A 24,376-nucleotide genomic window follows, 5' to 3' on the forward strand; every position below is an offset into this window, starting at 1 on the left:
AGTTACTTTTATGAAGGCATGTGGACGCTGGAACCATTAGAAGTAGAAGGAACAGAACAGACGCAGGAAGTTTGGAGATAGGAGGGGAAAAGTGTGAACGGGAGGGCAAATCCTTGACCTCTGACTGTATCTTTTTTGTTTAGCGTTTAGATAAAGGTTTATTGTCAGTTATCTTGACCTATAAACGGAGAAAAACAAGGTCACTGTAATTCCTATAACTCAGTTCAGTAAAAACCTCACGTCACACCTCGGCCTAATCTCACAGCTGTAACACGAAGTCGCTGCGTTCCTGTTGAGCTCAGATTATCTCAAAATAGAAAAAAGGTGTAAAAGTCAGAAACTGCAGGTCAGGTTTGAGTTATGTCTCTAAATGTTTCCTGGCGGTGAGCTGTTGGGGAACGAGGGGCGAGATATTTTTGGTGTATCTCGTGTGGTTGCTGGTGTTCCTGTCAGATGGGTCGTTGGGGCTGTGACCACATGACATCGTGTCAACAGGCTGCTGTTTGTATGCATGCAGCGTTTGCCACGGATCAAGGCAGGCCTCTACAAATGATTACCTACTGTAGTGTTTATTAATCCCCTCGACCCCCCCAGGCCTTTTTAAAGAAGAAACAGGCTGCTCAGATGTCAAGAGTCAACGTTAGCAGTTGTGTAGAGCTACTCCTAGCGTTTGCGTGTCAAGCGGTGTTGTTGGTTTCATATTGATTGCATTAATTAAGCTTGGCAACGCCGCTCTTTCCAGGAAATCGAGTGCGAGGAAATTGATCTGCGCCGGCTGGATGATGCATTGTTTATTTCGCTCTTCACATAGGTGCACCGAGTTGTGATCAGGTCATACTGTTCCCCTTCTGGGTTTGAGAGGGTAAAGGAACAGGTGGATCCTTGCAGAGTAGGACTGTTTCTAAACTAAAAGCCAAACTGCTTTCGATTTAGTTTTTTCTAAACCAGTAAGCAGGCAGTGGGTCTGTGTGTGTGATTGTTGCAGCAAAGCTCTGATGTTGTTTTTTGTTGTAAAGGGCATTGTTGTGTTTGTTTGTTTTTTTTCCTCCAGAGCACCATCAACCCAGTGGATGGGATCTACCAGCCCCCTCTGGACACTCCAGCGGTGAACACAATGCCAACACAGACAACACTACCCCCAGGTACATCTGCCCCCTCAGCATGTGCCAGACATTTAAAAGTAACAGCTGTCACTTAATGTGTTGAGACGTCATGCTGAGAGGTTGTTGGTGTTGTATACTTAAAGGTGACAGCAGCTCCCCCCTGTGGTTGGGATTGTGTCAAATCTGTCGATGTTCTGTCCTTAGATGACATTTGAAATTATGTTTCAGCTGCAACTGGAAACATGTTCTAGTGTGACAGTACCATCACCAGTATTGATAAATATGCTTAATATTCTCTCAGTATTTGAAGGTACACCTTCGCACAGGGTTTAGCAGCATTATTCCCTCTCTTCTTCTTCTCCTTCTTTTAAATTAAGGATCTGTGTTGAAGCAGATTCCTGTTTTGTGGGGTAATATCGTTTATCCAGCCAACAAGAATACTCACATGTCTTGACTAAACTCTGACTAAATCTTTGGCTATTTTAGTCAGATGACTATGACTAGACAAAAAAAAAAAGGCTATGAAAATCAGCAGTGCAAAGTAGGCCGTTCTAATTTTGGTCTCTTATAATAGACGGTGTAATCCCCGCTCACAGATGAAGCTTCTGTCTGCAGCGTCCTGCCACGTGGCATGAGATGCTGCTTTTAATGGGGTCTGGCTTCGTTTCGAGGCTTCGGCGCTAACTCTGCTTTCTCTCCGTTTGATGAAGACGCGTCTCAGGTGTGCAAATCAGACCAACGACCCTCCACGTTACCTGTTGGTCCCGTCGTCACAGTGATGGGCAGTCTGCAGACCCCGACTCCCAACAGCACAGGTGAATTCAATTCAATGTCATGAACTGGACTAATTTTTGTGACATGCTGAAATGGCTATATGTTATTGAAACGGGTTCCTCATACTGTCGATCAGCCCAATCAGCAGGTTAGAGTCTGTTTAGTTATTTTGTTGTTGTTGTAGCTGTGTGATCTGTAAACTGCACACAACCTTTTTTAATGGTAAACAGTGGACAGAGGAATGTGGAACAGCTGATTAGTCGGATGTTTCCCTGAGGACATGGTAACCACAGGGAAACCAGGTATGATACTGACGATCTGTTGATGAAAAGTTCAAGATTTCATACTCAGACTCTTCGTACACTATCAGGAGTTAAGCAGCCAAACTTGGCACCCTGATGGGTTTTATTTAAATCACTTGTTATGATGTTGTTTAGGAGCCACCAAACAATGGACTACAATCACATAGCAAACAGTACAGTAGCATGGACATGTAATAGTAGACTTAAGAAGGTGATTTGGGTGAAATGTGTTTACATAATTTGATGCCACTGCCCCCCAGTGGCCAAAAAGATCTTTTTTTTTTTTCATTTCATTCTTGACCTTCAAACAATTACTTTAAATGACATTTAGTGCCGTCTTTGTCTATTTGTAGCAGAGCTGCCACAAACGATTATTTTGATAGTCAACTAGTCACTGATTATTTTTGCAATTAGTCGACTAATCAGATCATCATCCATTGGACATAAAACGTACAGCTTGTTGCATCTGCTCTTATATAACTATCATTAGCTTACAGCTTGAAGTGTTTAAGGTATGTGCTAACTAAAAATAAAGACAAGATGTTTATTACATTTTTAATGAAATTTGCAGATTGTTTCGGTGAAGTTTAATAAACTCCTTGCTATCTAAAATCTAACAGGACACCTGAGTAAATTCTCAAGCATCTCACACTTCTGATGATCAGCTGTCTGCTTGACGTTTATTCAGCTGTGTAAAAATTATAACTTTAATCTCAGCCAAACCGATTTACTCAGGAACAAATAAAATACTGGAAAAAGCCAAACAATAAATAAATAATAAATAAATAAATCATGTTTAACCTGAGTAGCAAAAGACCGCAGGGATCTAAAAATTATGTGCCGGGAGTCTGGTGTTTTTCGCCGGCTCTAGTGAGCCTTGAACCCGGGTTAGCTATCGAGCTGGTGGGTAACAGACGACGGAGCACTTTTACAAATATGTGATGTCTTGATAAACCGAGCAGATATTAGAAGTTTACACAGCTTCGGAAAGGGGAATAAGAGTAATATTAAAACTTAGGAGCTGCCGCCATTGTTGGAAACTGGAATTGGCTGAGCTATGAATTCTGGGATAGGTTGGGCCACGAAGGACACGCCCGACCCATCCTTCAAATCTGGGGAAAAGGAGGACATATTTGTCGGCCTTATTTGGAGGAGTCTTCGACTTTGCGAAGCCTTCGTCGCGTCACTGTAACGTGATCAGCCTCCTAATGCGGCGTCCAAAGGATGCGGCCCCTGAATTTGGACACTAGTGATGTGCGGATCGATACTGAAATATCGATTCCTCAGATCATTTATGTTCTAGAATCGATTCTCATATTAAAATATCGATATTTTAGTAATTTAGGGTAAGTTTGTAGTTTATCATCAGTGGAAAGAAACTACATCATTCGGATTGTCTGCATTGGAAGGAACTACTTCCTCTTCCGCCTTTTATAGTCATGTGCGAAATACAGCTATATAAATGTGTGGCAGCCTCTGGCGTGCGCACTCACAACAGTGGCTGAGTGTAAACGGCGTCATGTGTGGACGTATTTTACCTCCACAAGCAGCCGAGACGCGGTTTGCAATAAATGTGGCAAGACAGTGAGGTGTTGTGGCAACATCACTGACCTCGTCAAACACCTCAGAGTAAATCATATCACAGAATATGACGAGCTTATGTTGAGGCGAACTGAAGAGGAGGACAGGGACAGGTGCTGCTAGGGCGAGACAGACGTCTCTCACGGAGTCCTTTAGTGCTGCAGGCAGGCAAGGTGTTCAAATAGCACAACTTCAAGTTTTTTATTTCTATATGATGAATTCTGCATTATTAACTGATAAGAACAAGTAATCTGATGTCCTGTAATCATTATGACGCTATAATTTGAGATACAATAAATAAAAAAGGTTTTGTACAAAGTATCGGATCAGTATCGTCGATACCACCCTGAATTTTACTTGGTATCGGAAAGGAAATCAGTGGCATCGCACATCACTGTTGGACACAGCTTCTCTTCTTCGGGGTTTAACGGCAGCTGGCATCCTTGTAGATGCAGTGCTGCCACCTTCTGTTTCAGTCTGTTATTACACTCAATCAAATCAAATCAAAATTTATTTCTAGAGCACATATTAAAACAACAGTGTTGACCATAGAGCTTCAGTCAGTAAAAGCAGGAGGCAATTAAAACAAACAATAAAACAGTGCAACAAACAATAGGTAACAACACAACAAGCTAGAACAGCCAACTAGTTAGAATCAAAGGCCAAAGTAAAAATATAAGTTTTAAGATGTGATTTAAAAGACTGGATCGACTCGGCAGTACGAATATGAACAGGGAGGTTATTCCAGAGTCTGGGTGTCACGGTTGCAACGGCCCGGTCTCCTCTCGACTTCATTCGAGACCTAGGTTGTGCTAGGAGCCTGTGATTGGACGATCTAAGTGCTCAGAAAGATAGCTGGGCGCTAAATTATTCAGAATTTTAAAAGTGAACAAAAGACTTTTAAAATCTATGCGATATTTAACAGGGAGCCAATGTAATTTGGCTAAAATTGGAGTGATGCGTTCATAGATTCTCGTACCTGTTAAAAGACGCGCAGCTGCATTTTGAATTAACTGAAGCCGGTAAAGAGGAGACTCCTCCTACTTATTCCTGCATCTTTAGGATCTTACATAGTCGACCCGTCTATTAAATTTGTCATCGACGTAATCGTGGCAGTGCTAATTTGTTTTACAGGTTACAGGTCGTTAACAAAAATGCTATTTTTAGGAGCATTTTGAGGCTCATTTGTTTTGTTAAATGCGTGAAAGCGTGCCACTGAACGCAAGTTAAAATGAGCAGAAAGCAGAGGTTGCAGCCTGTTTGCCTTCTGTGCTGAGGCTGCAGTATTAAAATGCTGTGCTGTGCAATAAGGAGACAGGCTGCATGCTTGAGAGTACTGTTAATACGCTCTGCAGAGAAAGTCATCACTGTGTTAAGGCGGCTTAATGGTGCCGAGCACATCCTGCTGAACAGCAGAGCTGGGAAACGGGGGCTCCAGTCGAACAATATAATGTTGATTTCATCACCATGGCATCGTGTAGGGCAGGCGCCGGCGAGCTTCTGCATCAACAGAGCCATTTTGGCTCCTCCTACCAAACAGACAGGCGGATGACTGATGTATGTATGAGTGGGCTGATGGCATGAGGCACACTGTTTGATTACATTTTTTTTATGTGTATGTTTTTTAGGGAGTGGCCCGTCAGGCCCCAGCAGCGGCGTCGCCTCCCCGGCTCACATCCCCCTCCCCTCACACTCGGTGCCAGACTTCTCCTACTCCTCCAGTGAGGACGAATTCTATGACGCTGATGAGTTTTACCAGAGCAACGCTTCCCCCAAACACTGCATAGAGTGAGTACAGCAGCAAGAAAAATTCTGCTTGGATTGAATAAAAATCCAACAGCATGAGCATTTGCAATCTGAGAAGTTTGCCTCTTATTTTATATTTATTCTTTATCCCCTTTATCTCTATTGCTTCCTGCTTCCTTGCTCCTCCTCCTGCACCCAGTCCCTCAGGGCCTCCAGCTGCCTCGCCCCTTACTAACGAAGAAACGGCTCTGAAACGACCCAACACTACAGAGTCCCTCAACTCTTCGATGTCCAATGGCACCACAGACACGGGTAAAAAGGGAAATGCTCACGAGACACATGATCACATCACAGCTGATTGTCCCTCACTGATTAAACTCTAAGCATGAGGCGTTATTTAAATCATATTTTACTACATGATGGTGAAATATGTGGCTCCGCTCTTGTCCTCAGACCAGTTTGACTGTCACGATGACCGTGACGACGACGGTGAAGGGGAGTCTGTGGAAGAGCACAAGAGCGTCATCATGCATTTGCTGTCTCAAGTTCGACTGGGCATGGACCTCACAAAGGTCAGGACCTCTTAGCGTCTTAGCCGCCCTAATTGTTCCGTCGCGGCGTTTCGCTCTCCAGCGCTGTCGGCGTAAGGTTTTCTTTTTTAACAACACTTCACTGTATTTCCCAGGTGGTCCTGCCTACCTTCATCCTAGAAAGAAGGTCTTTGTTAGAAATGTATGCAGATTTCTTTGCACACCCCGACTTATTTGTAAGGTACGTACCATTTCAGTCGTTTATCATCATGCACACTCTGGCATGAGGGTCGGCCGTCATTCAGTACTTGTTTCTTTTACTTGTTAGTATCGCTGAGCAGCCAGAGCCCAGGGAGCGGATGGTGCAGGTGGTGAGGTGGTACCTGTCGGCTTTCCATGCCGGAAGGAAAGGCTCAGTGGCCAAGAAACCGTACAACCCAATCCTAGGAGAAGTCTTCTACTGCCACTGGGATCTTCCCAGCGAGACAGAGGAGCCTTCGCCACCTACGGTGAGACCGTTTGTCACTGCGTTCAAGTAGATTTTTGATCCAGTAATAATTCCAATTATTACTTTTACAAGTTCCTGAATCATCGATCTGCAGTTCTAACCAAGAATCACAATCCTGCTCTCAATGTGCTTCGTTCTCGCACATTTCAGGAGACGGTATCAGAAGGCCCGGTTCCCTGGGCTTCATCCAACAGCGTGTCTTTTGTGGCAGAGCAGGTCTCTCACCACCCGCCCAGTAAGTGTTGAACCTTCTTTTGAGTGTAAACGCAGAATTGCTCATTACATGTAGATCCAGAAGGGTGTGGCGGAGGCTTTAGAAAAGTAACCGCTGTAAAATTATCTGTTTTTTTATTTGACGTTAAAAACGTTAACCAGATGACATGTTAGGTATGGATGTCATAATCAGTCTTATTTGTGCAAAAAGGTTTTGGTTTTATTTTCTGCACGATCGCTGATAGGGATGGGTATCGTTTAGGTTTTATCCGATACCGGTGCCAAACCGGTACTTTTGAAACGGTGCCGGCGCTTAAACGGTGCTCAAACTGGCACTTAAACAATGGAGAACACAAACTTTGTCCTAAAACCTCTCATGTTTAGCTGTTTTTATGTAAAAAGATAACAATGTTAGCCTTTTCTGCAGCTATGGGGCATATATGGTATCACTCTTGGCTGGAAGCTTAAACAATGGAAAAAACACAAACTCTCTCAAAAACCTCTCATGTTTAGCTGTTTTCCACTTTTTCTTTGGTCATTTTAGCCTTTTTGGCCAGGGTGAAGGGAGCATCTGCCATCAAACAAGAAGACAGCCGCATGTAGCTATGATGATGTTTGCTAGTTCACCTTACATGCATTAATGTAATAACGTGGTTAGCCTACTCAACGTAAATTACACACGAGCAACATTAAGCTACTCACGCAGAGAAGAACGGCTGCTGCTGCATCATCATCATCCTCATCATTTCTGCTACACTGGCAGGGCTAGGGGCCAGGACTCTCCTCTTCGGGTTCTTGGGGGATGTTGCTAACTCCGGGTCCGATAACAGGCACCACACCCGCAGTAGATGTGCTCGGTGTGAGGTCTCGCAGCAAGCTATCAAATGCGGCGCATTTCTCGGCTTTTAAAAAAACCGCTATGCGTCGGCAGGTGTTTCATCAGATTCGAGGTGTTACCTCCTTTGACAGTATCAGCTTAAAGCACTTGTTGCAGGCTGCTGAGTTTGCATGTTTTGCTGTGAAGTACAGCCAGACTTTGACCGCTTCGCCTTGGGTGTTTTTAATCTGTAGCTCTGCTCTAAAAGAACGTACGTACCTGGCCCCGCCTACTATCCTCGGAAAGGTAAAATGATTGGCTAGAATCTAAAGTGTATCACAGCTCAGGAAAAAAAAGCACCGAAATAAAGCACCGAAATGTGCGCTGCTTTTCGGTCTGGTTACTACCGTTTATGTCAGAACCGGTGCCCATCCCTAATCGCTGATGTGTTGCTGGTTTCTCCTAATTATTTCCTGCCTTTTTCACCTGTAGTTTCTGCGTTCTACGCCGAGTGCTTAAGTAGGAAGATCCAGTTCAACGCTCACATCTGGACTAAATCTAAGTTTCTGGGCATGTCCATAGGTGTCCACAACATCGGCCAAGGTACACTAAGCTCCGCCTTATATTCTCTGATAAGTGTGATTCAGTGAATCTTTGTGTTAAGTGACCTCTGGTCTCTCTCCAGGCTGCGTGTCATGTTTGGAGCACGATGAGCATTACATTCTCACCTTTCCTAACGGATATGGCAGGTAGGTGCCGTTAACGCATCCCTGTGCTCGCCTGTGTCATCGCTCAGTCGGTCGTTACTTTGTTTCGCTGACCTACGCCTGTCTGTCCAGGTCGATCCTCACTGTGCCGTGGGTGGAGCTTGGTGGAGAGTGCAACATCTCCTGCTCCAAGTCGGGCTACAGCGCTAACATCGTGTTCCACACCAAACCCTTCTATGGTGGAAAGAAGCACAGAATCACTGCAGAGATTTTGTAAGAGCCACGTGGTTATATCACATTATTTAAGGATTACTGAGAGTCCGCTCTTTAATACACAAGATGACATCTGGGTTTGGTTTTGTCCCTGCAGTTCACCAAACGACAAGAAGTCTTTCTGCTCCATTGAGGGAGAGTGGAACGGAGTCATGTATGCTAAATGGGCGACTGGAGTGAGTCCTTTGTTTTATTTACATTACAAAATGTAGGAAATCACCACCATAAATTAATTAATACATGTGTGAACGTGTTTTCATATGTTTCTAGGAGAACACGGTGTTCATAGACACTAAGAAGATGGGCATCGTTAAGAAGAGAGTGAGGAAGCTGGAAGACCAGCTCGAGTACGAGTCTCGAAGGTGAGGAGAGGATCAGTGTCGGACCTCAGCCGTCTCACGGGATCCTTTAACTCTAAATGTTTGACTTTCAAACTTTTACTCCCCTTAGACTGTGGAAGGATGTGACTCTGAACCTGAAGATAAAAGACATCGATGCAGCGACAGAAGCCAAGCACCGGTTGGAGGAGAAACAGAGAGCTGAAGCCAGAGAGAGGAAGGAGAAGGAGCAGCAGTGGGAGACCAGGGTGAGGATTTCCTTAGCTTACATGGGTATTATGGGCAATATAGCTTTAAAATTCTGTCAGGAAATTTGCAGTGTGGCTCCAAAGTGTCGTGTTTTACACAAACACATGTGAAAGGTTGCTGGTTTGATTCCAGCTTGAGACACAAATCACTTCTAGGTTGCATCAGAAAGAGCAACCAGACTAAAACGTGCAGCTACCCGCTGCAGTGACCAGGGAGCAGCTGAAAGTAGCTTCATTTCAAGGAAATGTACAATAATCATATTTATGACAATAAAAGGAAAAATGCTGAGCAACATTTTATCGGTGAGTGCAGCTTTCAGGCAGGAGCAGCATTTATTAGTGCAAACAACACGAAGGACGCTTTCTATCCTTCTTTACCAATGAGCTGCTGTCATCCATGACAAACTCCCCACTTAACGTGTGAATCTGTCACCACAAAGTGTTATAGTGCAGCAATAGTGACACAGCAATATATCCAGTGAGGTGGGGGTGGCTGTAGCTCAGGAGGTGGAGCAGGCCATCTACTTATCGGAAGGTTGGTGGTTTGATTTCATGCCAAACATCCTCGGGCAAGATGCTAACCCCAGGTTTCTCTCTGATGCTGCCATTGGAGTGCGAGTGTTAAGCATGGAATAAAGTGCTTGTATGACGGGTGCGACTGGGTGAATGAGGCATGTATGTAGCGTAGAAAAGCATTATAGAAGAACCAGTTCATTGCACAGCTAATGTAAGTACAAAACACACCCAGGTAATGTTTTCCGTGGAACTTTTAAGGAAAAGTAGCAACAACCGGATATTAGGTCAAGCTTTTTGACCAGGCGTCAGGAATTTCTGTTCACCGTTTGATCCTCCTGACTTGTGGAGTGCAGCTAGTTAGCGGATGTGTTTGGGTCAGGCGTCACTATCTGCTAGTGTCCCCTGTTTTGTAGCCTGGTTATATTCAGCAGTCTGCTTTTTGTCTGAAGTGGTGAAACGAGGTTGTTACTAGTTTAGTGGAAACAGTTTTCTTGCATCATTTGCAAAATCCCGTGCATGAATCCCGTGCATGAATCCCGTGCATGAATCCCGTGCATGAATCCCGTGCATGAATCCCGTGCATGAATCCTGCACTTTCCCGAAACCAAATAGCCATCAGAGGCTAACACGTGTCTCTCTCTGAGCTTGTGTCGTCGTCATGGACACTAAGGAAAGTAAACACACGGTGTATTTGACATATCGCAGCCATAACTGTCGTGGCAATGGAAGTGAAGCCTTCTCCATACCGCAAACTTTAAATTCCACACACCTCAGAGAGATCAGTGACAACATTGTAATTTTACTTTCAGAAATACTTCAGATATCGAGTATAATAATTTTCATTGCTCTGTGTTTCTGTAGCTATTCCACGAGGACGGCGAGTGCTGGGTCTACGACGAGCCGCTATTAAAGAGATTAGCCTCCCAGAGGCACTGAGAAGACCGCGCCACACTCGGATGCATCAAGAATGCACACACAACAGAGTCTTCATAAGAACTCTTTTGCAGAAACCACTTGTTATTCAAGCCTTGGAATGACTGATGATTGAATCTCTGCACTGCTTTGCATTTGACTGTAAAACAATATGGAAATGAATGAAAAGCATCAAAGATGTAACATGAATATTAGTAAAGCTCCTCTCCTTATTTGGTCAGTCTCATCCACCGATACCCGCCACCTGCCAACATGAGACTCTGCAGCACAGAGTGGAGAGGTCACGTGCCTCCCGTTCGTCCACACCCTTCAGCAGCTCCACAGGATGAGCCAGAGCAACACTCCTTCCCTACATCTATAGTTTTTTGCAGGGGGGGTGGGGGTCTGTGGTCGATGGTGTTCGGCTCAAGTAATAGCACGAGAAATAAAACGGCGCTCTACATCTCAGGGAATCTGGTGACTGAGGAAAGAAAGCTGGTGCCCCCACCCAGAGTCTGACAGCCTTATAACGGTGGAACGGATGAATCTTAAAGGGGCGGGAGAGGAAAATCTCTGCTTGCCTGCAACTAGTTAGAACTGTTTATATATAGATATACATATGATGGATATATAAATATATATTCTTTTTTATTTCTAATGCTCTTATTGTTTATTTTTCTTTGCGGCAATAGTGTAAAAACATATTTGAGGATCTGAACCTGAACCTTTACATCCTTAGGAGTCATTCCATTTAGCCTTTTAATGTTTCGTTCCCATTTCAGAGTTACCTTTGCCACCCATTTGGATCACTCTCGCTGTTCTGTGTCTCGAGTATTATCCAGAAACGAAGCCCTGCAGAAAGCCATAGCATCTAAACGCTGATTTCGGGAGTTGTGGCTGATTTCAAATATGCAATACTGATAGAAAAAACAAAGTTTGCCTGTGGGAGGACAAATTCTGTCCATTATGCCAAAAAAAGGTTTAGAGAAAAGGCTGAAGGGACTTTTGTCTGGACGGAGACCAAAACAGTCTTCTGAGAAGGTTTTGAAGGCATTTATGAACAAATGATTGTTTACATACTTTTGTCTGTCTGGACAGCAGGTCCATGAAGAGGACGTAAAGCTCGAACTGAGTCTGTAAAGTCTGGTTTTGTTCTGCACATCACACATCCTCGTTTTCCCTTCAGATCAGAGTGGGGCGCCTCGTTATTCGCTTGCACGTTGTCGGAGTGTGAAGAGAGCGAAAACGTGAGACGGCCTTTAAAAACACTGGTGCACTTTCATAGTGCTGCTACAGTCCAGACGTTGTTCTGCTGGTTGAATCTTCTGTTTTCCAAGTTTCAGAACCACATATTTATCCTGCTGTACACCCCCAGCTTTGTTGAACCATTGTTCTTTCTCTTATTTGCAGCTGCATCGGTTGGATCTGAATGCAATGGTAGTTGGATGAGATGAAGAAATAAAAATATATATATTTATCTTCGCCTGAAAATGCGGTAGCAAGCTCACAACAGCCCCCCTGTTGACCCCCTTCTTTTTTTTTTTTTTAATCTTTGTGATTTGATTATTGTATCTCCTAAATATTTGGCCATTGTGTTCAGTGAGACCCTTTAAGCCATATATTCATGTATCTGGTGAAGGGATCTGCAGAGACGAGCATATAGTTGGTGCTGTATGCAAACCCAGCGAAACGCTTGTTGAATTTAATTCATCAGAATCAGACAAAAATGCCTTTTGAAAATAATCAACATGAAGGATTCTAAGAAATTTCTTTGTATTTTTTTTTTCCATGTTTTGTGTTTGTAAAGTCTGAGTGGAGGCCTTGCCATTCATTTCAGTTCTGCTCAGTATTGCCTGAGAGCAATCAAAACAAATGTATTTTTTATTTCCTTCTCATCATAACCATTGATTGTATCCAATTCTCCTGTTTATTGATGCAAAATATTAAATCTCCATGAGTTTACTCCTGTGAGCTTTTTGTCATGCTTCCCCTCAAATCACGCTGGTGCCGTGTTGGACCGCCTCTTCATGTTTTGTGGGTAGATTCACCGAGGTGTGGGAAGTATTCCTCGAGGGATTTTGGTCCATATGGACATGATGGAATCACACAGTTGGCGTGTGGCATTAACAAGGCATTTCCAGCTAAACACCTGCTCACCGTGTGTTTTCTATTTTTCAGTCGGACTCTAAACCCCAGAGATGTTTGGTTTACTTGAAGTGACACGAAGTCTGTTTATTCAGCCTCGTAGGTTATCAGGGGACTGCTTTTGAGCCTAGTGTACGTATCCTGTCACCTCCAGGATCAAATGTATAACTATTTATTAAACACCCAGCTATCAAAAATATCTGAGCTCTGTTGATTTTAGCAGTTTGATTAAACAATACTTTTTTTTTAAATGTACCCCTTTGGTGCACTTAGCGTGGTGGAAATGCTTACACACCGCTCCAGTCTATATTTGCGCACTCAGTTTGTTGACATCTTTTTATTCTCAGAAGAGCTCGGCCCTTCTTCCACCTCACCGCGCTCTTTATCGGCAGGGAATTCAAAAACACTTGTGTAGGTGTCGAGGGACTTTAAAAATAGAACCTGACACGAGGCGCGTCTGCGAGGTGGGACCTGCAGATTAAATAATAATGCAGGACACAGTGTGCCTGCAGGCTCCAGCAGGAGAAGATTGTTCAAGAAAGTTACATCAATTTAAGATGCAAACAGACTAATGTGAGGATTTTTTGGCTCAGTCTGGGTACTTTGACTCCTACATTATGTAAAAATACATTTTTCAATCCATAATAGTGAAAATTAACATTGGGATCTAAAATTTCACCTCAGTTAATGCAGGTTTTTTACGTATACCGGTGCTTTTCTATCTCAGCCTTTTAATAATACTTTTTTAAAAAGGCCTTTTGATTACACTGTGTAACACGGTTTTTGTACCTGTGTACTTGTTTGTGCCTCAAAGGTAGAGAAAGCATGTGATAGAGAGGAACTGTGGTTCTGTATGAAGAGGGTGATGCAGTATGAAGAAATTAATCCAAGTCCTGTTTCTCTTCATTAAGTATCCTGGTAAACAGTGGGCTTGCAAGCCCAGAGAGTGTGTCTGGAAAGGTAAGCTGACCCTGAACCACTGAAAAAAATCTGCCATCTATGATGGTACACAAGAGAACAGGAGGAGACAACAATCAGTGCAGGGTATGATTTACATGTGGTTGCTAAAAAGAGACTAAACATATGGCACCAACAGCCTGTAGTGTGAGAAGATCAAACAGTAAGACAAATAATACAGAGGTGATTATGTCAAAAACACCAGGGGGTAGGTAGCATGTGGAGGTGAGCCTGGAGAAGTAGAGGCATGGATGAGTTTAAATATCTGGGGTCAACCATCCAAAGCAACAAACGGCGCACAACAGAGGTGAAGAAGAGAGTGCATTCAGGGTGGAGTGGGTGGAGGTGAGTATCAGGGATGATTTGTGACAGAAAGGGAAGGTTTACAAGCTACTAGTGAGACCTGTGATGATGGAGACGGCAGCGCAGAAGGTGCAGCGGGAGGTAGTGGAGTTAAAGAGTGTTGAGGTTGAACAGTTGAACCTGAGCTGGTTTGGACCTGTGCAGAGGAGGAACCGTGGATACACAAAAGATGCTGAATGTGGAGCTAGCTCCATCCATTCCCGGTGAAGGTGGAAATGCAGATACAGGTGGTTGGTGTGACAGAAGAGGAGAGAAGTCCTAAAGGGAGCAGCTGAATAATTACAAATGAATCAAAGCAGAGTTTTTTCAGGGCACAAGTATTCAGTTAAAACACAAAAACATGTCGCACACGTTGCGTGTTCACAGACCGACTCGTCCAGCAGGGGCGCTGCTCAGCCAGACATGTTTTTCCCATCAGGCTGTGCGGTAGCTTCTATAAAAGCGCCTCGCGCCCGCTTCTCTGCCTCATTCCTCGGACGACTTACTGGTGAGTTAGTTGGAGTTTTTCAGGTTTAGTGTTTGTCTCGTGGTTTTTGACTTTATTGTACGCCCACAGCAGTAACTGTTAACCTATCATATAGGTAACGTTGTACTCGGTGGCATTTTTAAGTGGAAGCTCTTTAGAGCTAATAAGCGTTAGCCTAGCAGGCCTCATCCACGTGCAACAGATCGCGTGTTGGCCTGCAGATCGTTAGATCCTGTTTTAAAAGCAGCCTCAGTGCAGTTTAGTCCCGCTTACATATGATGACATAATGTTGCTAGGGACATCTGAGTCGATGTGAAGTAAAGGCAACATTCCTGACAAGACGGGGCAAAGGCTGTGAGAAACTGTGGGCCGGTTAGCTTAGCTGCACGGCTCCTGCTGCTGGCCATGCAGCGTGTTTAGTGGGTTTATAAAACTTTGTGTGAAGTTATGAGGATTGTAATTAAAAATGTTTAACCTTCCTATCGTGTTTGGGTTAAATCTGACAGATTAACAACTTAAAACACTCAAAAATACAGACGGATCTTCAAAGATGAAGGCTCACGATGCTCATCCTGACTTCTCGAAATCAGCAGATGCTCGATGGTAAGGAATTCTTCTTTAAACCCTGAATTTTTATTTATTTTTTTGTTTTGTTTCCCTAAATGGACGTCAGTGATGATTTAAAGTGTAAGAGTAGTGGACAGAAGTGATTTCTGAGCATTTTCTACACTGAGACTTCCATATATAGTTTTTCCTTTGAGTTTCTTGCTTTTCCCCATTCATTGTAATAGTCCTAACAAGACTGTTTCTACAGGTGCCGTGAAAGCCCGGAGATGTGACTGGTCTGTAGGGGACTGAGGAGGTGAGGATGAGTGTTTGCAGAGGAAACTTGTGCTTCTCTAAGGTGTTCGCTGTGGAGAGACTACACCTTCTCTTAAATCAAACTATAATGATAAAATTTCTAAGGCTGGAATTGAAGATGATGCCTTTTTAATTGCTTGGGTGCGGAGGCATATTTACACAAATATTTCAAACCTAAGTATTAATAACCCCAGTGTGCCTTTGCATGGATAAACTAATATTTGCACGTTAAACTAATGGGGATATTACTGTTTTCATTTGACTGGCAAAGTGTGATTTGTACAACAAATGAACAGGAAATCCATTTTAAATGAAAATGTTCAATATTGGGCCGAAACACTGACTTGTAACGCTGTTCCTGGAGTCCTGATCTACACGTGTAGTTTTCTCTCTGCTAACACCTCAGAGAAGCATCAGTCTTTGCCATAAATTTGTGCTCCTGTGATGACCACTTATTTGCTACTCTTGAGAAGATGTGATGATACTCCAACCACCAAGTTGTATAATCTGAGGCACTACTTACTCCCAACCTGTGAGCTTAAAAGTTGATATCATTTTAATCACGTTATTTTTACCCACAGGTGTCCTCAGGTCCGAGTCCTATCGCTAACAGGTAATGGATGTAAATTCTTGATCATGTGTTACCGTAAGAAACTGTTAATGATGACTTTTGTTTTTAAAACAATGGGAATCTCTCTGAAAAAGAGTGAAAGAGGACTTTTTTCTGATGCAGTTAAAACTATATTACATACATGCATGTTAAAATTTGGACTATTCAACGATGCATCTCTCGTGCTTTGCAGATGGTCCTGATGTTGGATCCAGATGTGCATTCTTGGATCAGCTGCAGGTAGATTTTTTTTGTTCTTTGAGGAGCTGGCCTGTAAAAATAAAACTGGTTCGATGCAATGATGAGTGCATAGTTCAGCAGATTAAACTGTGAAGAATCACTGTTGTCTTTCGCTCCTAGCTGATGTGTCGGCCCTGCAACCTTTGAGGGTCACTGGGTTTGAGTTCTTTCTAAACTTATTTATATATTTAATTTTTTTTCAGGAGTCCCACAAAAGGCAAAGTGGAGGTGAGTTGAATCCTGCTCTAGATTTCTTTTAATGAAGCTCGATGCAGTGATGAGTGCATAGTTCAACAGATTAAACTATGAAGAATAACTATCGTCTTTCGCTCCTAGCTGAGCATCAACTTATGTAGTCCCACAATCACTGATGTGTTTAAAACAAAGTGATAATTAAGTTCTTTCTCTTCAGATGTGAACACCTTGCTGTCTGACTCGTTGCTTCTCTGCTGGTAAGCATTAACTCTTAAACACTGCAGTGGGGATGTCACAGTACCACAAACCTGATGCTCTGCACCAATAGAACTACACATGTCAATACAGTTGATGGACAAAATGACCGTTCACACACTGACATGGTGGCAGATAATTTATCTCAAATAACACTTTTAACAAGGCACAGACTAAATTGCATAGTGTGGTAATTACAGTTATAGACCTATTATACAAAAGGATAAGCATGACTAGAATTACCACAGCAAACCATTTAACCAATGTAATAACGGCCGTCTCAATGGTAACATCAGGATGATGCCTTGAATTAAAACTTGCTCAGCTTTAAGTCGTTGAAGTTTAAGTGCTTTGTTAACTTGTGGTGCTTGGACTGTATGAAACTGCATCATTCTTTGATCACGTCCTCCACCTAAAAAGTGTAAAGTACCGTCATTCATAGCAAAATAAGAACTCTGCCTTATGAGTTTAAGCAGAGCTATTATGGCGGCTGCATAAATGGTCCTTTTCCACAGGTAGTGTATCCTGTGCTTTTGGATTTCCTCTAATATGTAAGAATGTATCTAGAAATATGGCAGCTTAGTACACACACTGCCTGCAGTACCAAAGAAAAGCAAGTGATCTCAGGTTTTTGGTATCAAATGTTAGTGTTAAGCATCATTTCTGGTGACATCCCTGCACAGCAGCTAACAGCTTTCAGATGTGATGAGTTTGAATCAGGTCGCTGATCCAGTTGAGGATAATTTGTAACAGACTCTGATCTGGATTTTTAATGTTGGGGAAAAGAAGTGAGCATGGTTCTGTAAATTTACCTGACTCTTAATTTGTTTTTACAGAACGAGCGGGCTAGCGACTCATCACCATTCAGAAGATGATTAAACACTCATGGTGAGTATGAAATCGTGTCATTTTTAGCTCCTCAGACCCAGAATGGGCCCCGTGCTGTTGAGGTTTATAGAGCTGGGTCTGAAGGAGCCACTTCTGTATTTTCTGGGATCACTTTCTTGCAGTAAAGATCATTTGATCCTTGTAGTCTGGCCTGTGTGATGACAAAGTACAGACTGACTTTAAACCATGGAGTCTGTTTATTAGCTCTAGCTGACCAGGTCAGCGTAGACTCCTTCATCTTTACAGTTGGTGTGCATGTTTGACTGATGCTCTCATATCTTCAGGTTGTTCTCTGTGTGAGGGATGGAGACCCAGTGTGGACCAAACCAGAGTGAATGAGGTGAGAAAACTGACTTAAAAGTGCACGATGGTCATAAGGGTTCAGTGATGTTACAACAAATGTCTGACCTGAACACTCATGTGGACAGTCTGTCACTGAGCAACCCAGTGAATAAAATATGAATCAGCCAATCGCTGACTTGTAATAAGGTTTTTCATTCTTCTTTTTCAGAAGGGGGAAAAGGTCAAGTTCTTTACCTGGTGAGTGTCTTTGTCCAGTCCTGAATCATGATTATTTCAAGGTGGCCACAAGACTAGTGATGATCTGATTTTGCCAGATGACTTAAGCTGATTATAACCCTTACCGTTCCATTTTTTTCTGAGGTCATGTGGTCATTAATTGCTAGTTACCTCTTCTGTTAGTAGTCTGTACTTGTATTTTAATGACTTCTTCTCTACACAGGTGTGAAGCCTCAGGCACTGAAGCACAATCAAGCACAAGTCTGTCACTTCATAATAAATCTAAATGGTACAGTCTGGTGCCGTTTCCTGAAAAGCTGGAAAGTGATGTTGACAGATTTTCACCTGCAGGAATCAGTGTTCAGACCCTGCTCGTGCCATTACGTCTGGATTGTGACCTGATCCTGTTGATGTCAATTTGTAACACAATAAAATATTTGTTATTGACTCATTTGTGTGCATCTGTTTTTCTCCTCCCTTTCTCAATGGGTGATGTGTATGAGCGCCAAATGAACTGATCTTATATTACTAAACCAGTTGTGCAAACAGTGGAGTAGTACAGTCTAATGACACAACTGTGAAAAGTAAATAAGATTGAGAGCAAGTGTACGACTTTTCGCCGGAAGTGACGTTGTGTAATCGAAAGGAGTTCGATTTGGTCACTTGCTGACCTCCCAAGGGCGGGAATATCTAGCTGGCGTTGCTGACCGTGGGTTGTTTGTGGACACGCAAGCCTCTTGTTATCTCGGTAGCGTGACATTTGCCGTATGGCGTTGCAGTACAGGCTTCGCTCCCATTAAAATGGCTTCAATCAAATTTGACGTTAGCAGTAGGGAATGGGGTAGTAACCGCCCCTCCGCCCGCCCGCAGCGAACCACACAACAAGCGCCCCTCTTTGGCTTCAACAGGGAGAGGTTGTCGGGGAGGGGTATCCCAGTCAAAGCAGGCCGCCGGTGGACCACCGCGTTCAGATAAATGGGAGAGCAGAAACGGGACTTCGTGTTCAGTGTCGTTTGGACTGCTTCACGTCGGCGTGTTCGCGATGTCTGCGCGGTGCTTTCTCCTGCTGCTCTGGGCTGTCTCGGCACAGGCCGACTTCTTCCACTTCGATAGCATTAGCAACGTCTCTACTTACTATTTTAATTATATTTATTGCAATATCTGGGAGGGGGAGTGTCAGCCCAATCAGGATGATGCCACACAGCAAGGTAAAAGAAATTAAAACCATTTTATAACGAAAGCGCTCATTTCGCAAGCTACATCGTGCCTCGTGCGCATTTTGCAATATTTTTATTTTTACGATTCGTTATTACACTGTTATAAACACGGACTTCTCTCGCCCTGCTCTTGTGATGCGAGCAGTTCCTACCAGGGATATCTGGGCAGGGTTTCCTCAGGACTACATGAGCCTGCTGCATCAGTGGTACTGTAGCCTGGGTCAGTGCTGTGAGTCCGGAGACTGCAGGATAACCAACAACATCACAGGTATCGCACTGCTGCTCTGTGGCTGCCCGCTTTGCCCCAAGCGTGTGTTGGTCGTTTCCCCTCATTATTTTTTGTAATCGTCTGTTGTGAATTCATCCAACACTGCACACAGTTACTCATCATCTGATAAGGGCTTTAGCTTCAGTGCCTGATGCAGCCCTTTAACAACTTTACGTTTTATTGGCTATATCACATATTTTAAAAGTAGACATTTTAACACAGAGCACTTTATTCATATTTGCCGGTGCAAATCAAAAATCTATGGTCTCATATGCAGGTCTAGCAAGAGACCTTCAGACAAAGCTCCACGGGCAACACCTGGCTCAGTCTGTGGTTCTGAAAGCCATCCAAGGTTTCATCAACAACCCCGAGTCCAACAAGCCCCTGACGCTCTCCTTCCACGGCTGGTCCGGCACAGGCAAGAACTTTGTGGCCCGGATCATTGCTGATAACTTGTACCGGGACGGGGTGAAGAGCGAGTGTGTCCGTTTGTTCATCGCCCCGTTCCACTTCCCGCACGCCAGGCTGGTGGACACGTACAAGGTGAGCCGACTTGGCACAGCGATGGCCGTCCTGTGCCAGGAACGTGTACCTGTGTTCTCTGGACGCTGCTTTGCTTACATAGATATTTATTCTGTGTTGTAATTCATCATAAGAGTGATAGCAGTCATGGTTTGGACAGATGCTTTAAGTCAACACTGATGCTGCGACACAAATACTCAGAGAAATGGATGTTTGGAACCTGGCGTTTGTCCAACCAGGTCAGAGGTGCCAGCTCAGTCTCATTTGAGCACATTTTTTCACAATCACTGCAGCTGATTTCAAAATTGTGTTTACATAGTATTAATACATGGTGCATAGTACAGAGCTATCCAAATATAAATAGGTATATGTAGTTCACGGGATAACCTTTACCCTCATGCCCTCAAAGTCTGCAGAGTGTGCAAATGTGGACTTTAACGTGTCTACGTGTTGTAGTACAGCCTCCCACTGAACCTCTGTGGCATATAACAGGGACAATTCTTTTAAAGAACTTTTACCAACAATGGCACATTTATATATTTGTTTAAAAAGATTAAAACATTCTAGATAAATGTCGGCTGTTGGTTTAAGTTATCTCAGTTTGTAATATTTTATGCACAGTTTAATATCTTTATATATAAAGCTTGAAAGGAAATAATAATCAGCTTTTGTCAGATCTGAAATGTTATAAAATGTTAATAATGTTTGACTTTTGTTTTGTTGTTTGTTTGTTTTTTTCCTGAAATCCAGGGTCAGCTGAGAGAAGCAATTCGAGACATGGTGCTGCGCTGCCCTCAGACTCTGTTCATCTTCGATGAGGCTGAAAAGCTTCATCCGGGCCTCATCGACGCAATCAAGCCCTTCATGGATCACTATGACAACGTAGATGGGGTCAGCTACCGCAGGGCCATCTTCCTCTTCCTCAGGTTAGTTGACTGTTTCAGGCACAGTTTGATGAAGCTGTAAAGCTCTCTGCCGATCACAATGTGTTGCACTTCCTGTCCAGATAGCCTGGCAGCTCATCGGTGGTGAAGGATGGAGCTCCTTCTGTCTCCATTAGCCTTCTGTATGGATTTTTCATGTTTTCAATACCTCAAGTCAGATTTGTCCTGACTAACAGTCTGTTCAGTGAAAAATAGAAAAAGCCGTTTTTCACTCAACAGTTATGGTTCAGAGATGTGAGTGAATTACTGGCCATCTTTGAACTGTGATCGTTTATCTAAGAGCAACTTGTTTTAAAGAAACTTTGTGACAAACTGCTTTGCTGCCAAACCAGAAAGAATCGAGTCTCCCTGAGAAGCTCAGCAGCTGTAGACATATAATGTTGTGTTTTTGCTGTTGTCACTGCAGTAACATTGGTGGTGCAACAATCAACGACGTCGCGCTGGACTTCTGGCACTCTGGCCAGAATCGAGAGGACATCGGTATGGAAGACCTGGAGCATCGGCTGCGAGCTGAGACTATGGAGTCTCAAGGTGAGCAGTAAAGGTTTTGTAACCTCGCATTCACACACCAGTGTGTGAATGCGAGAGTGAATGAATAGTGGCATTGTAAAGCGCTTTGGGTGCCTTGAAAAGCGCTATATAAATCCAATCCATTATTAAAGGTTGCCTGGTGGGTTTTCTTAAGCTTTGAGCCTTTTTTCCTTCGGCAAGAAACAAAACCTTTTTTCTGTGGCAGGTGAATTAAGTTACTCAGGTGTTCTGGTTGCTCAGTGGCTTGAAATTATTTGCTGAAAGCCGCTAAAGTAATATAAAAACAGCTTAGACCAGCATAGTGTTACCCATGGGTTAGTGAAGTCCTATTGTGAAGCCTCATCTTTGAATCTGGTACTCATGAGTGAGGGGTGGATTTTGTACCCTTACTGGTTAACAACTTCATTATGTGGTTAATCACATGGTAAAACATACCATGTTTTATCCTTGTTTCTGGTTACAAAATTAGCAGGAAAGTGATGACCGAGGTCACAGACCACCTCAGGAATCGCCCCCCTGCTGACCAAAGAATCAGTACACTGGCTTTACTTTTCATACCTGGAAGAAAACTGCATGAATGCCATCTTTTATATACAGTGTATTAGGGCTGGGCGATATATCGAGTTTTTCAAAAATATCGATATATTTTTATACGAGATATAAGATGTGACAATATCCTTTATATCGATATATACGTTATAATTATAGTTGTGGAGCCATAAGTTTGCCTCTCTTTCGTCCACTTTTGTCTCTACGCAACGTTACTCCGCCTCGCCTCTCCTTCACTGAACACAACTCCCCCTCCTCCCCCATAGCTTCACCTGCAGGCAGCGACAAGATGAACACAGCAAATCTCCGTTAACGAGTTAACACGGCGTGTGGAACACGGCGCTCAGCAATCTGTCAAAAAATGTTTTAGTACAACTTTGCTAAGCTACGGAGCTGCAGCGCTTGATGGATTGTCGGAGCATTACGGCTACCGAGGAGCCTCGCGGAGTGATACGCACTGTGCTTCAACGTAATATTACCGTATTGTGTGTGTATAAGGACCATAAATGGCACCTGAAGCGGATTTCAAACTCCAGGCTGTCAGTCACGCAGTAGAAGTTGGGAACAGAGCAGCTGTGAAATCTTTGTTATTATGCTCAGCGTCTGTTAGTTTACATTTTGACTGCACAATTGTGAGCTTTTTGTTATGGACAAAAACAACATAGTTTTCTTTTATTTATGGAGCATTATTATTTAATAAATGCTCATAATTTATTTTTGAGTAGTTTTTTTCATGTACATCTATGCTGTATGTTAATAAAAGTGCCTGTGTGACATCTGGGACACAGCTTTGAGTAAGAACTCTCTTTTTGTTCTTACTTTATGGCTTTAAAAAAATATCGAGATATATATCTTATATCGCCATCCAGCTAAAAAATATCGAGATATGAATTTTGGGTCATATCGCCCAGCCCTACAGTGTATGATAAAAAAGAACCAAAACACATTGTTAAAACTTTAAATATGTTTCTATTTCCTGTTTTGTTTTTAATATCCCAGGTGGCTTTGCTCAGAGTGAGCTGATGTCTGGTCACCTGATTGACTTCTTTGTGCCCTTTCTGCCCCTGGAGTACCGTCACATTAAGCTCTGTGCACGGGACGCCTACGCAGCACGAGGTCTGGAAACAGATGAAGCCACGCTGGATGAGGTGGCCAAGGCAATGCTGTATGTTCCCAAAGAGGAGAGACTGTTCTCAGCCCAAGGATGCAAGTCCATACCTCAGAGGATCAACTTCTTTCTTCCCTAGAGCGAGGAGGAAACAGAGACGGACCTGGAGGTGTAAGATTGCTTTACCAGCCCATCTGCATACAGAGCCACAGAGATGTGTCTTCTTTGCTCTGCACTGCATACTTCCCCCTCCCCCCACAGATGCAACATGTGTCTGTCCAGGTCCCGTCACAGAAGGCCAGACATCAGGGCAGATCCAGGATTAGAGGGCAGAGCAGCGTGACCCAGCCTGCAGAGATGGGCAGCGTCACAGGAAGTGTGGCTGCTCTTCTTCACCTGCCTGGTTTGAATCCTGTCAAGACGAAGGGGTGAAGAAGACGGTGTCTGTGCAGAGTGTGGCGCAGAGGGAGACCTTTTTTTTCCTTTTCACTATTTATATCTAATCCCCTCGGCCAAAGTCTGACTCGCACTGTTGTTTGTGTTCATATGAGTTTGTAATTCATGTGTTACTAGTGGCATGTCAAACATTGTGCTTATATCAGCACAGATTATTTATTAATATCATTTGTGCCATATTTGAACATTTTACTGGACCAGATTAGTTTCGTGGAGTACTCTAAATGTGCACTTATTTTATTTTGTTAGATTTTTTTTATTCCTTTTAAAATGAACGTACCAGGACCAGTGGTGATGGAAATGTTACTTGAAGCTCTTACTGTGAAGGACTGTGTCTCTAAAGCATCGGACCTCTGGAAACTCACCCTTTTACATACTTGTGTTTTATAAAAACATTTTATAGGTTTTACTGTACTGTTACTTAATATACAGTTGTTACTTAGTGGTGTGCTTTACTCTTTTGTTGGTATAATTCATCTATCATCAACACAGTCTGCTTCAAAGCTGAGGGTCACATCACAATAAGAACACAGAGAGAACCTGTCAGACACGGTTTAAAGAAATAAAAACCTGGTAAACAACAATCATCATCGATTTCAGTGATTTGACTCCACATTAATGTTCGAATTTGAATATGGCAGGCAGGGCAGCGCCTGGGACCCAGTCGAGAAAACTACCTTAGAGGGCCCTCTATGTTACACTGGGTACTTATAT

The 24,376-nt window shown here is 43.2% G+C and overlaps 2 protein-coding genes and 5 non-coding genes across 11 annotated transcripts in view; all 7 read left to right on the plus strand.

Annotated features, from left to right (window-relative positions):
* The window catches only part of osbpl9 (oxysterol binding protein-like 9), a 36,131-nt gene extending 23,601 nt beyond the window's left edge, over positions 1-12,530 (plus strand). For all 5 annotated transcript variants that reach the window (XM_084920418.1, XM_084920419.1, XM_084920422.1 and 2 more), the window contains 15 exons: positions 1,052-1,142; positions 1,814-1,918; positions 5,389-5,548; positions 5,706-5,818; positions 5,960-6,078; positions 6,192-6,277; positions 6,365-6,545; positions 6,695-6,779; positions 8,067-8,177; positions 8,260-8,323; positions 8,414-8,554; positions 8,652-8,730; positions 8,825-8,916; positions 9,005-9,140; positions 10,518-12,530. In XM_084920418.1, coding sequence (XP_084776544.1) covers positions 1,052-1,142; positions 1,814-1,918; positions 5,389-5,548; positions 5,706-5,818; positions 5,960-6,078; positions 6,192-6,277; positions 6,365-6,545; positions 6,695-6,779; positions 8,067-8,177; positions 8,260-8,323; positions 8,414-8,554; positions 8,652-8,730; positions 8,825-8,916; positions 9,005-9,140; positions 10,518-10,592 — 1,638 coding nt within the window. In that variant the 3' untranslated portion in view covers positions 10,593-12,530. The remainder of the gene's footprint in view (positions 1-1,051; positions 1,143-1,813; positions 1,919-5,388; positions 5,549-5,705; positions 5,819-5,959; positions 6,079-6,191; positions 6,278-6,364; positions 6,546-6,694; positions 6,780-8,066; positions 8,178-8,259; positions 8,324-8,413; positions 8,555-8,651; positions 8,731-8,824; positions 8,917-9,004; positions 9,141-10,517) is intronic.
* A 2,636-nt stretch (positions 12,531-15,166) lies between these two features.
* On the plus strand, positions 15,167-15,236 carry LOC146362222 (small nucleolar RNA SNORD75). Its single transcript, XR_014799578.1, has one exon. It is a non-coding gene; the product is annotated as a small nucleolar RNA SNORD75 (small nucleolar RNA).
* Positions 15,237-16,012: 776 nt separating this feature from the next.
* On the plus strand, positions 16,013-16,095 carry LOC146362223 (small nucleolar RNA SNORD79). The gene has a single exon (XR_014799541.1). It is a non-coding gene; the product is annotated as a small nucleolar RNA SNORD79 (small nucleolar RNA).
* A 165-nt stretch (positions 16,096-16,260) lies between these two features.
* LOC146362224 (small nucleolar RNA snR60/Z15/Z230/Z193/J17) lies at positions 16,261-16,342 on the plus strand. The gene has a single exon (XR_014799575.1). It is a non-coding gene; the product is annotated as a small nucleolar RNA snR60/Z15/Z230/Z193/J17 (small nucleolar RNA).
* Positions 16,343-16,475: 133 nt separating this feature from the next.
* On the plus strand, positions 16,476-16,558 carry LOC146362225 (small nucleolar RNA snR60/Z15/Z230/Z193/J17). The gene has a single exon (XR_014799574.1). It is a non-coding gene; the product is annotated as a small nucleolar RNA snR60/Z15/Z230/Z193/J17 (small nucleolar RNA).
* A 1,581-nt stretch (positions 16,559-18,139) lies between these two features.
* Positions 18,140-18,214, plus strand: LOC146362226 (small nucleolar RNA SNORD47). The gene has a single exon (XR_014799587.1). It is a non-coding gene; the product is annotated as a small nucleolar RNA SNORD47 (small nucleolar RNA).
* A 541-nt stretch (positions 18,215-18,755) lies between these two features.
* Positions 18,756-24,246, plus strand: tor3a (torsin family 3, member A). The gene is made up of 6 exons (XM_084920488.1): positions 18,756-19,275; positions 19,430-19,552; positions 19,830-20,095; positions 20,825-21,000; positions 21,425-21,549; positions 23,098-24,246. The coding sequence occupies exons 1-6, from the start codon at positions 19,110-19,112 to the stop codon at positions 23,343-23,345; spliced, it is 1,104 nt and encodes a 367-aa protein (XP_084776614.1). The 5' UTR covers positions 18,756-19,109; the 3' UTR covers positions 23,346-24,246.
* The last annotated feature ends 130 nt before the right edge of the window (positions 24,247-24,376 follow it).

The sequence above is a fragment of the Perissodus microlepis genome, chromosome 23, assembly GCF_051167445.1.
Source record: "Perissodus microlepis isolate ML-2025 ecotype Zambia chromosome 23, ASM5116744v1, whole genome shotgun sequence".
NCBI lineage: Eukaryota > Metazoa > Chordata > Actinopteri > Cichliformes > Cichlidae > Perissodus > Perissodus microlepis.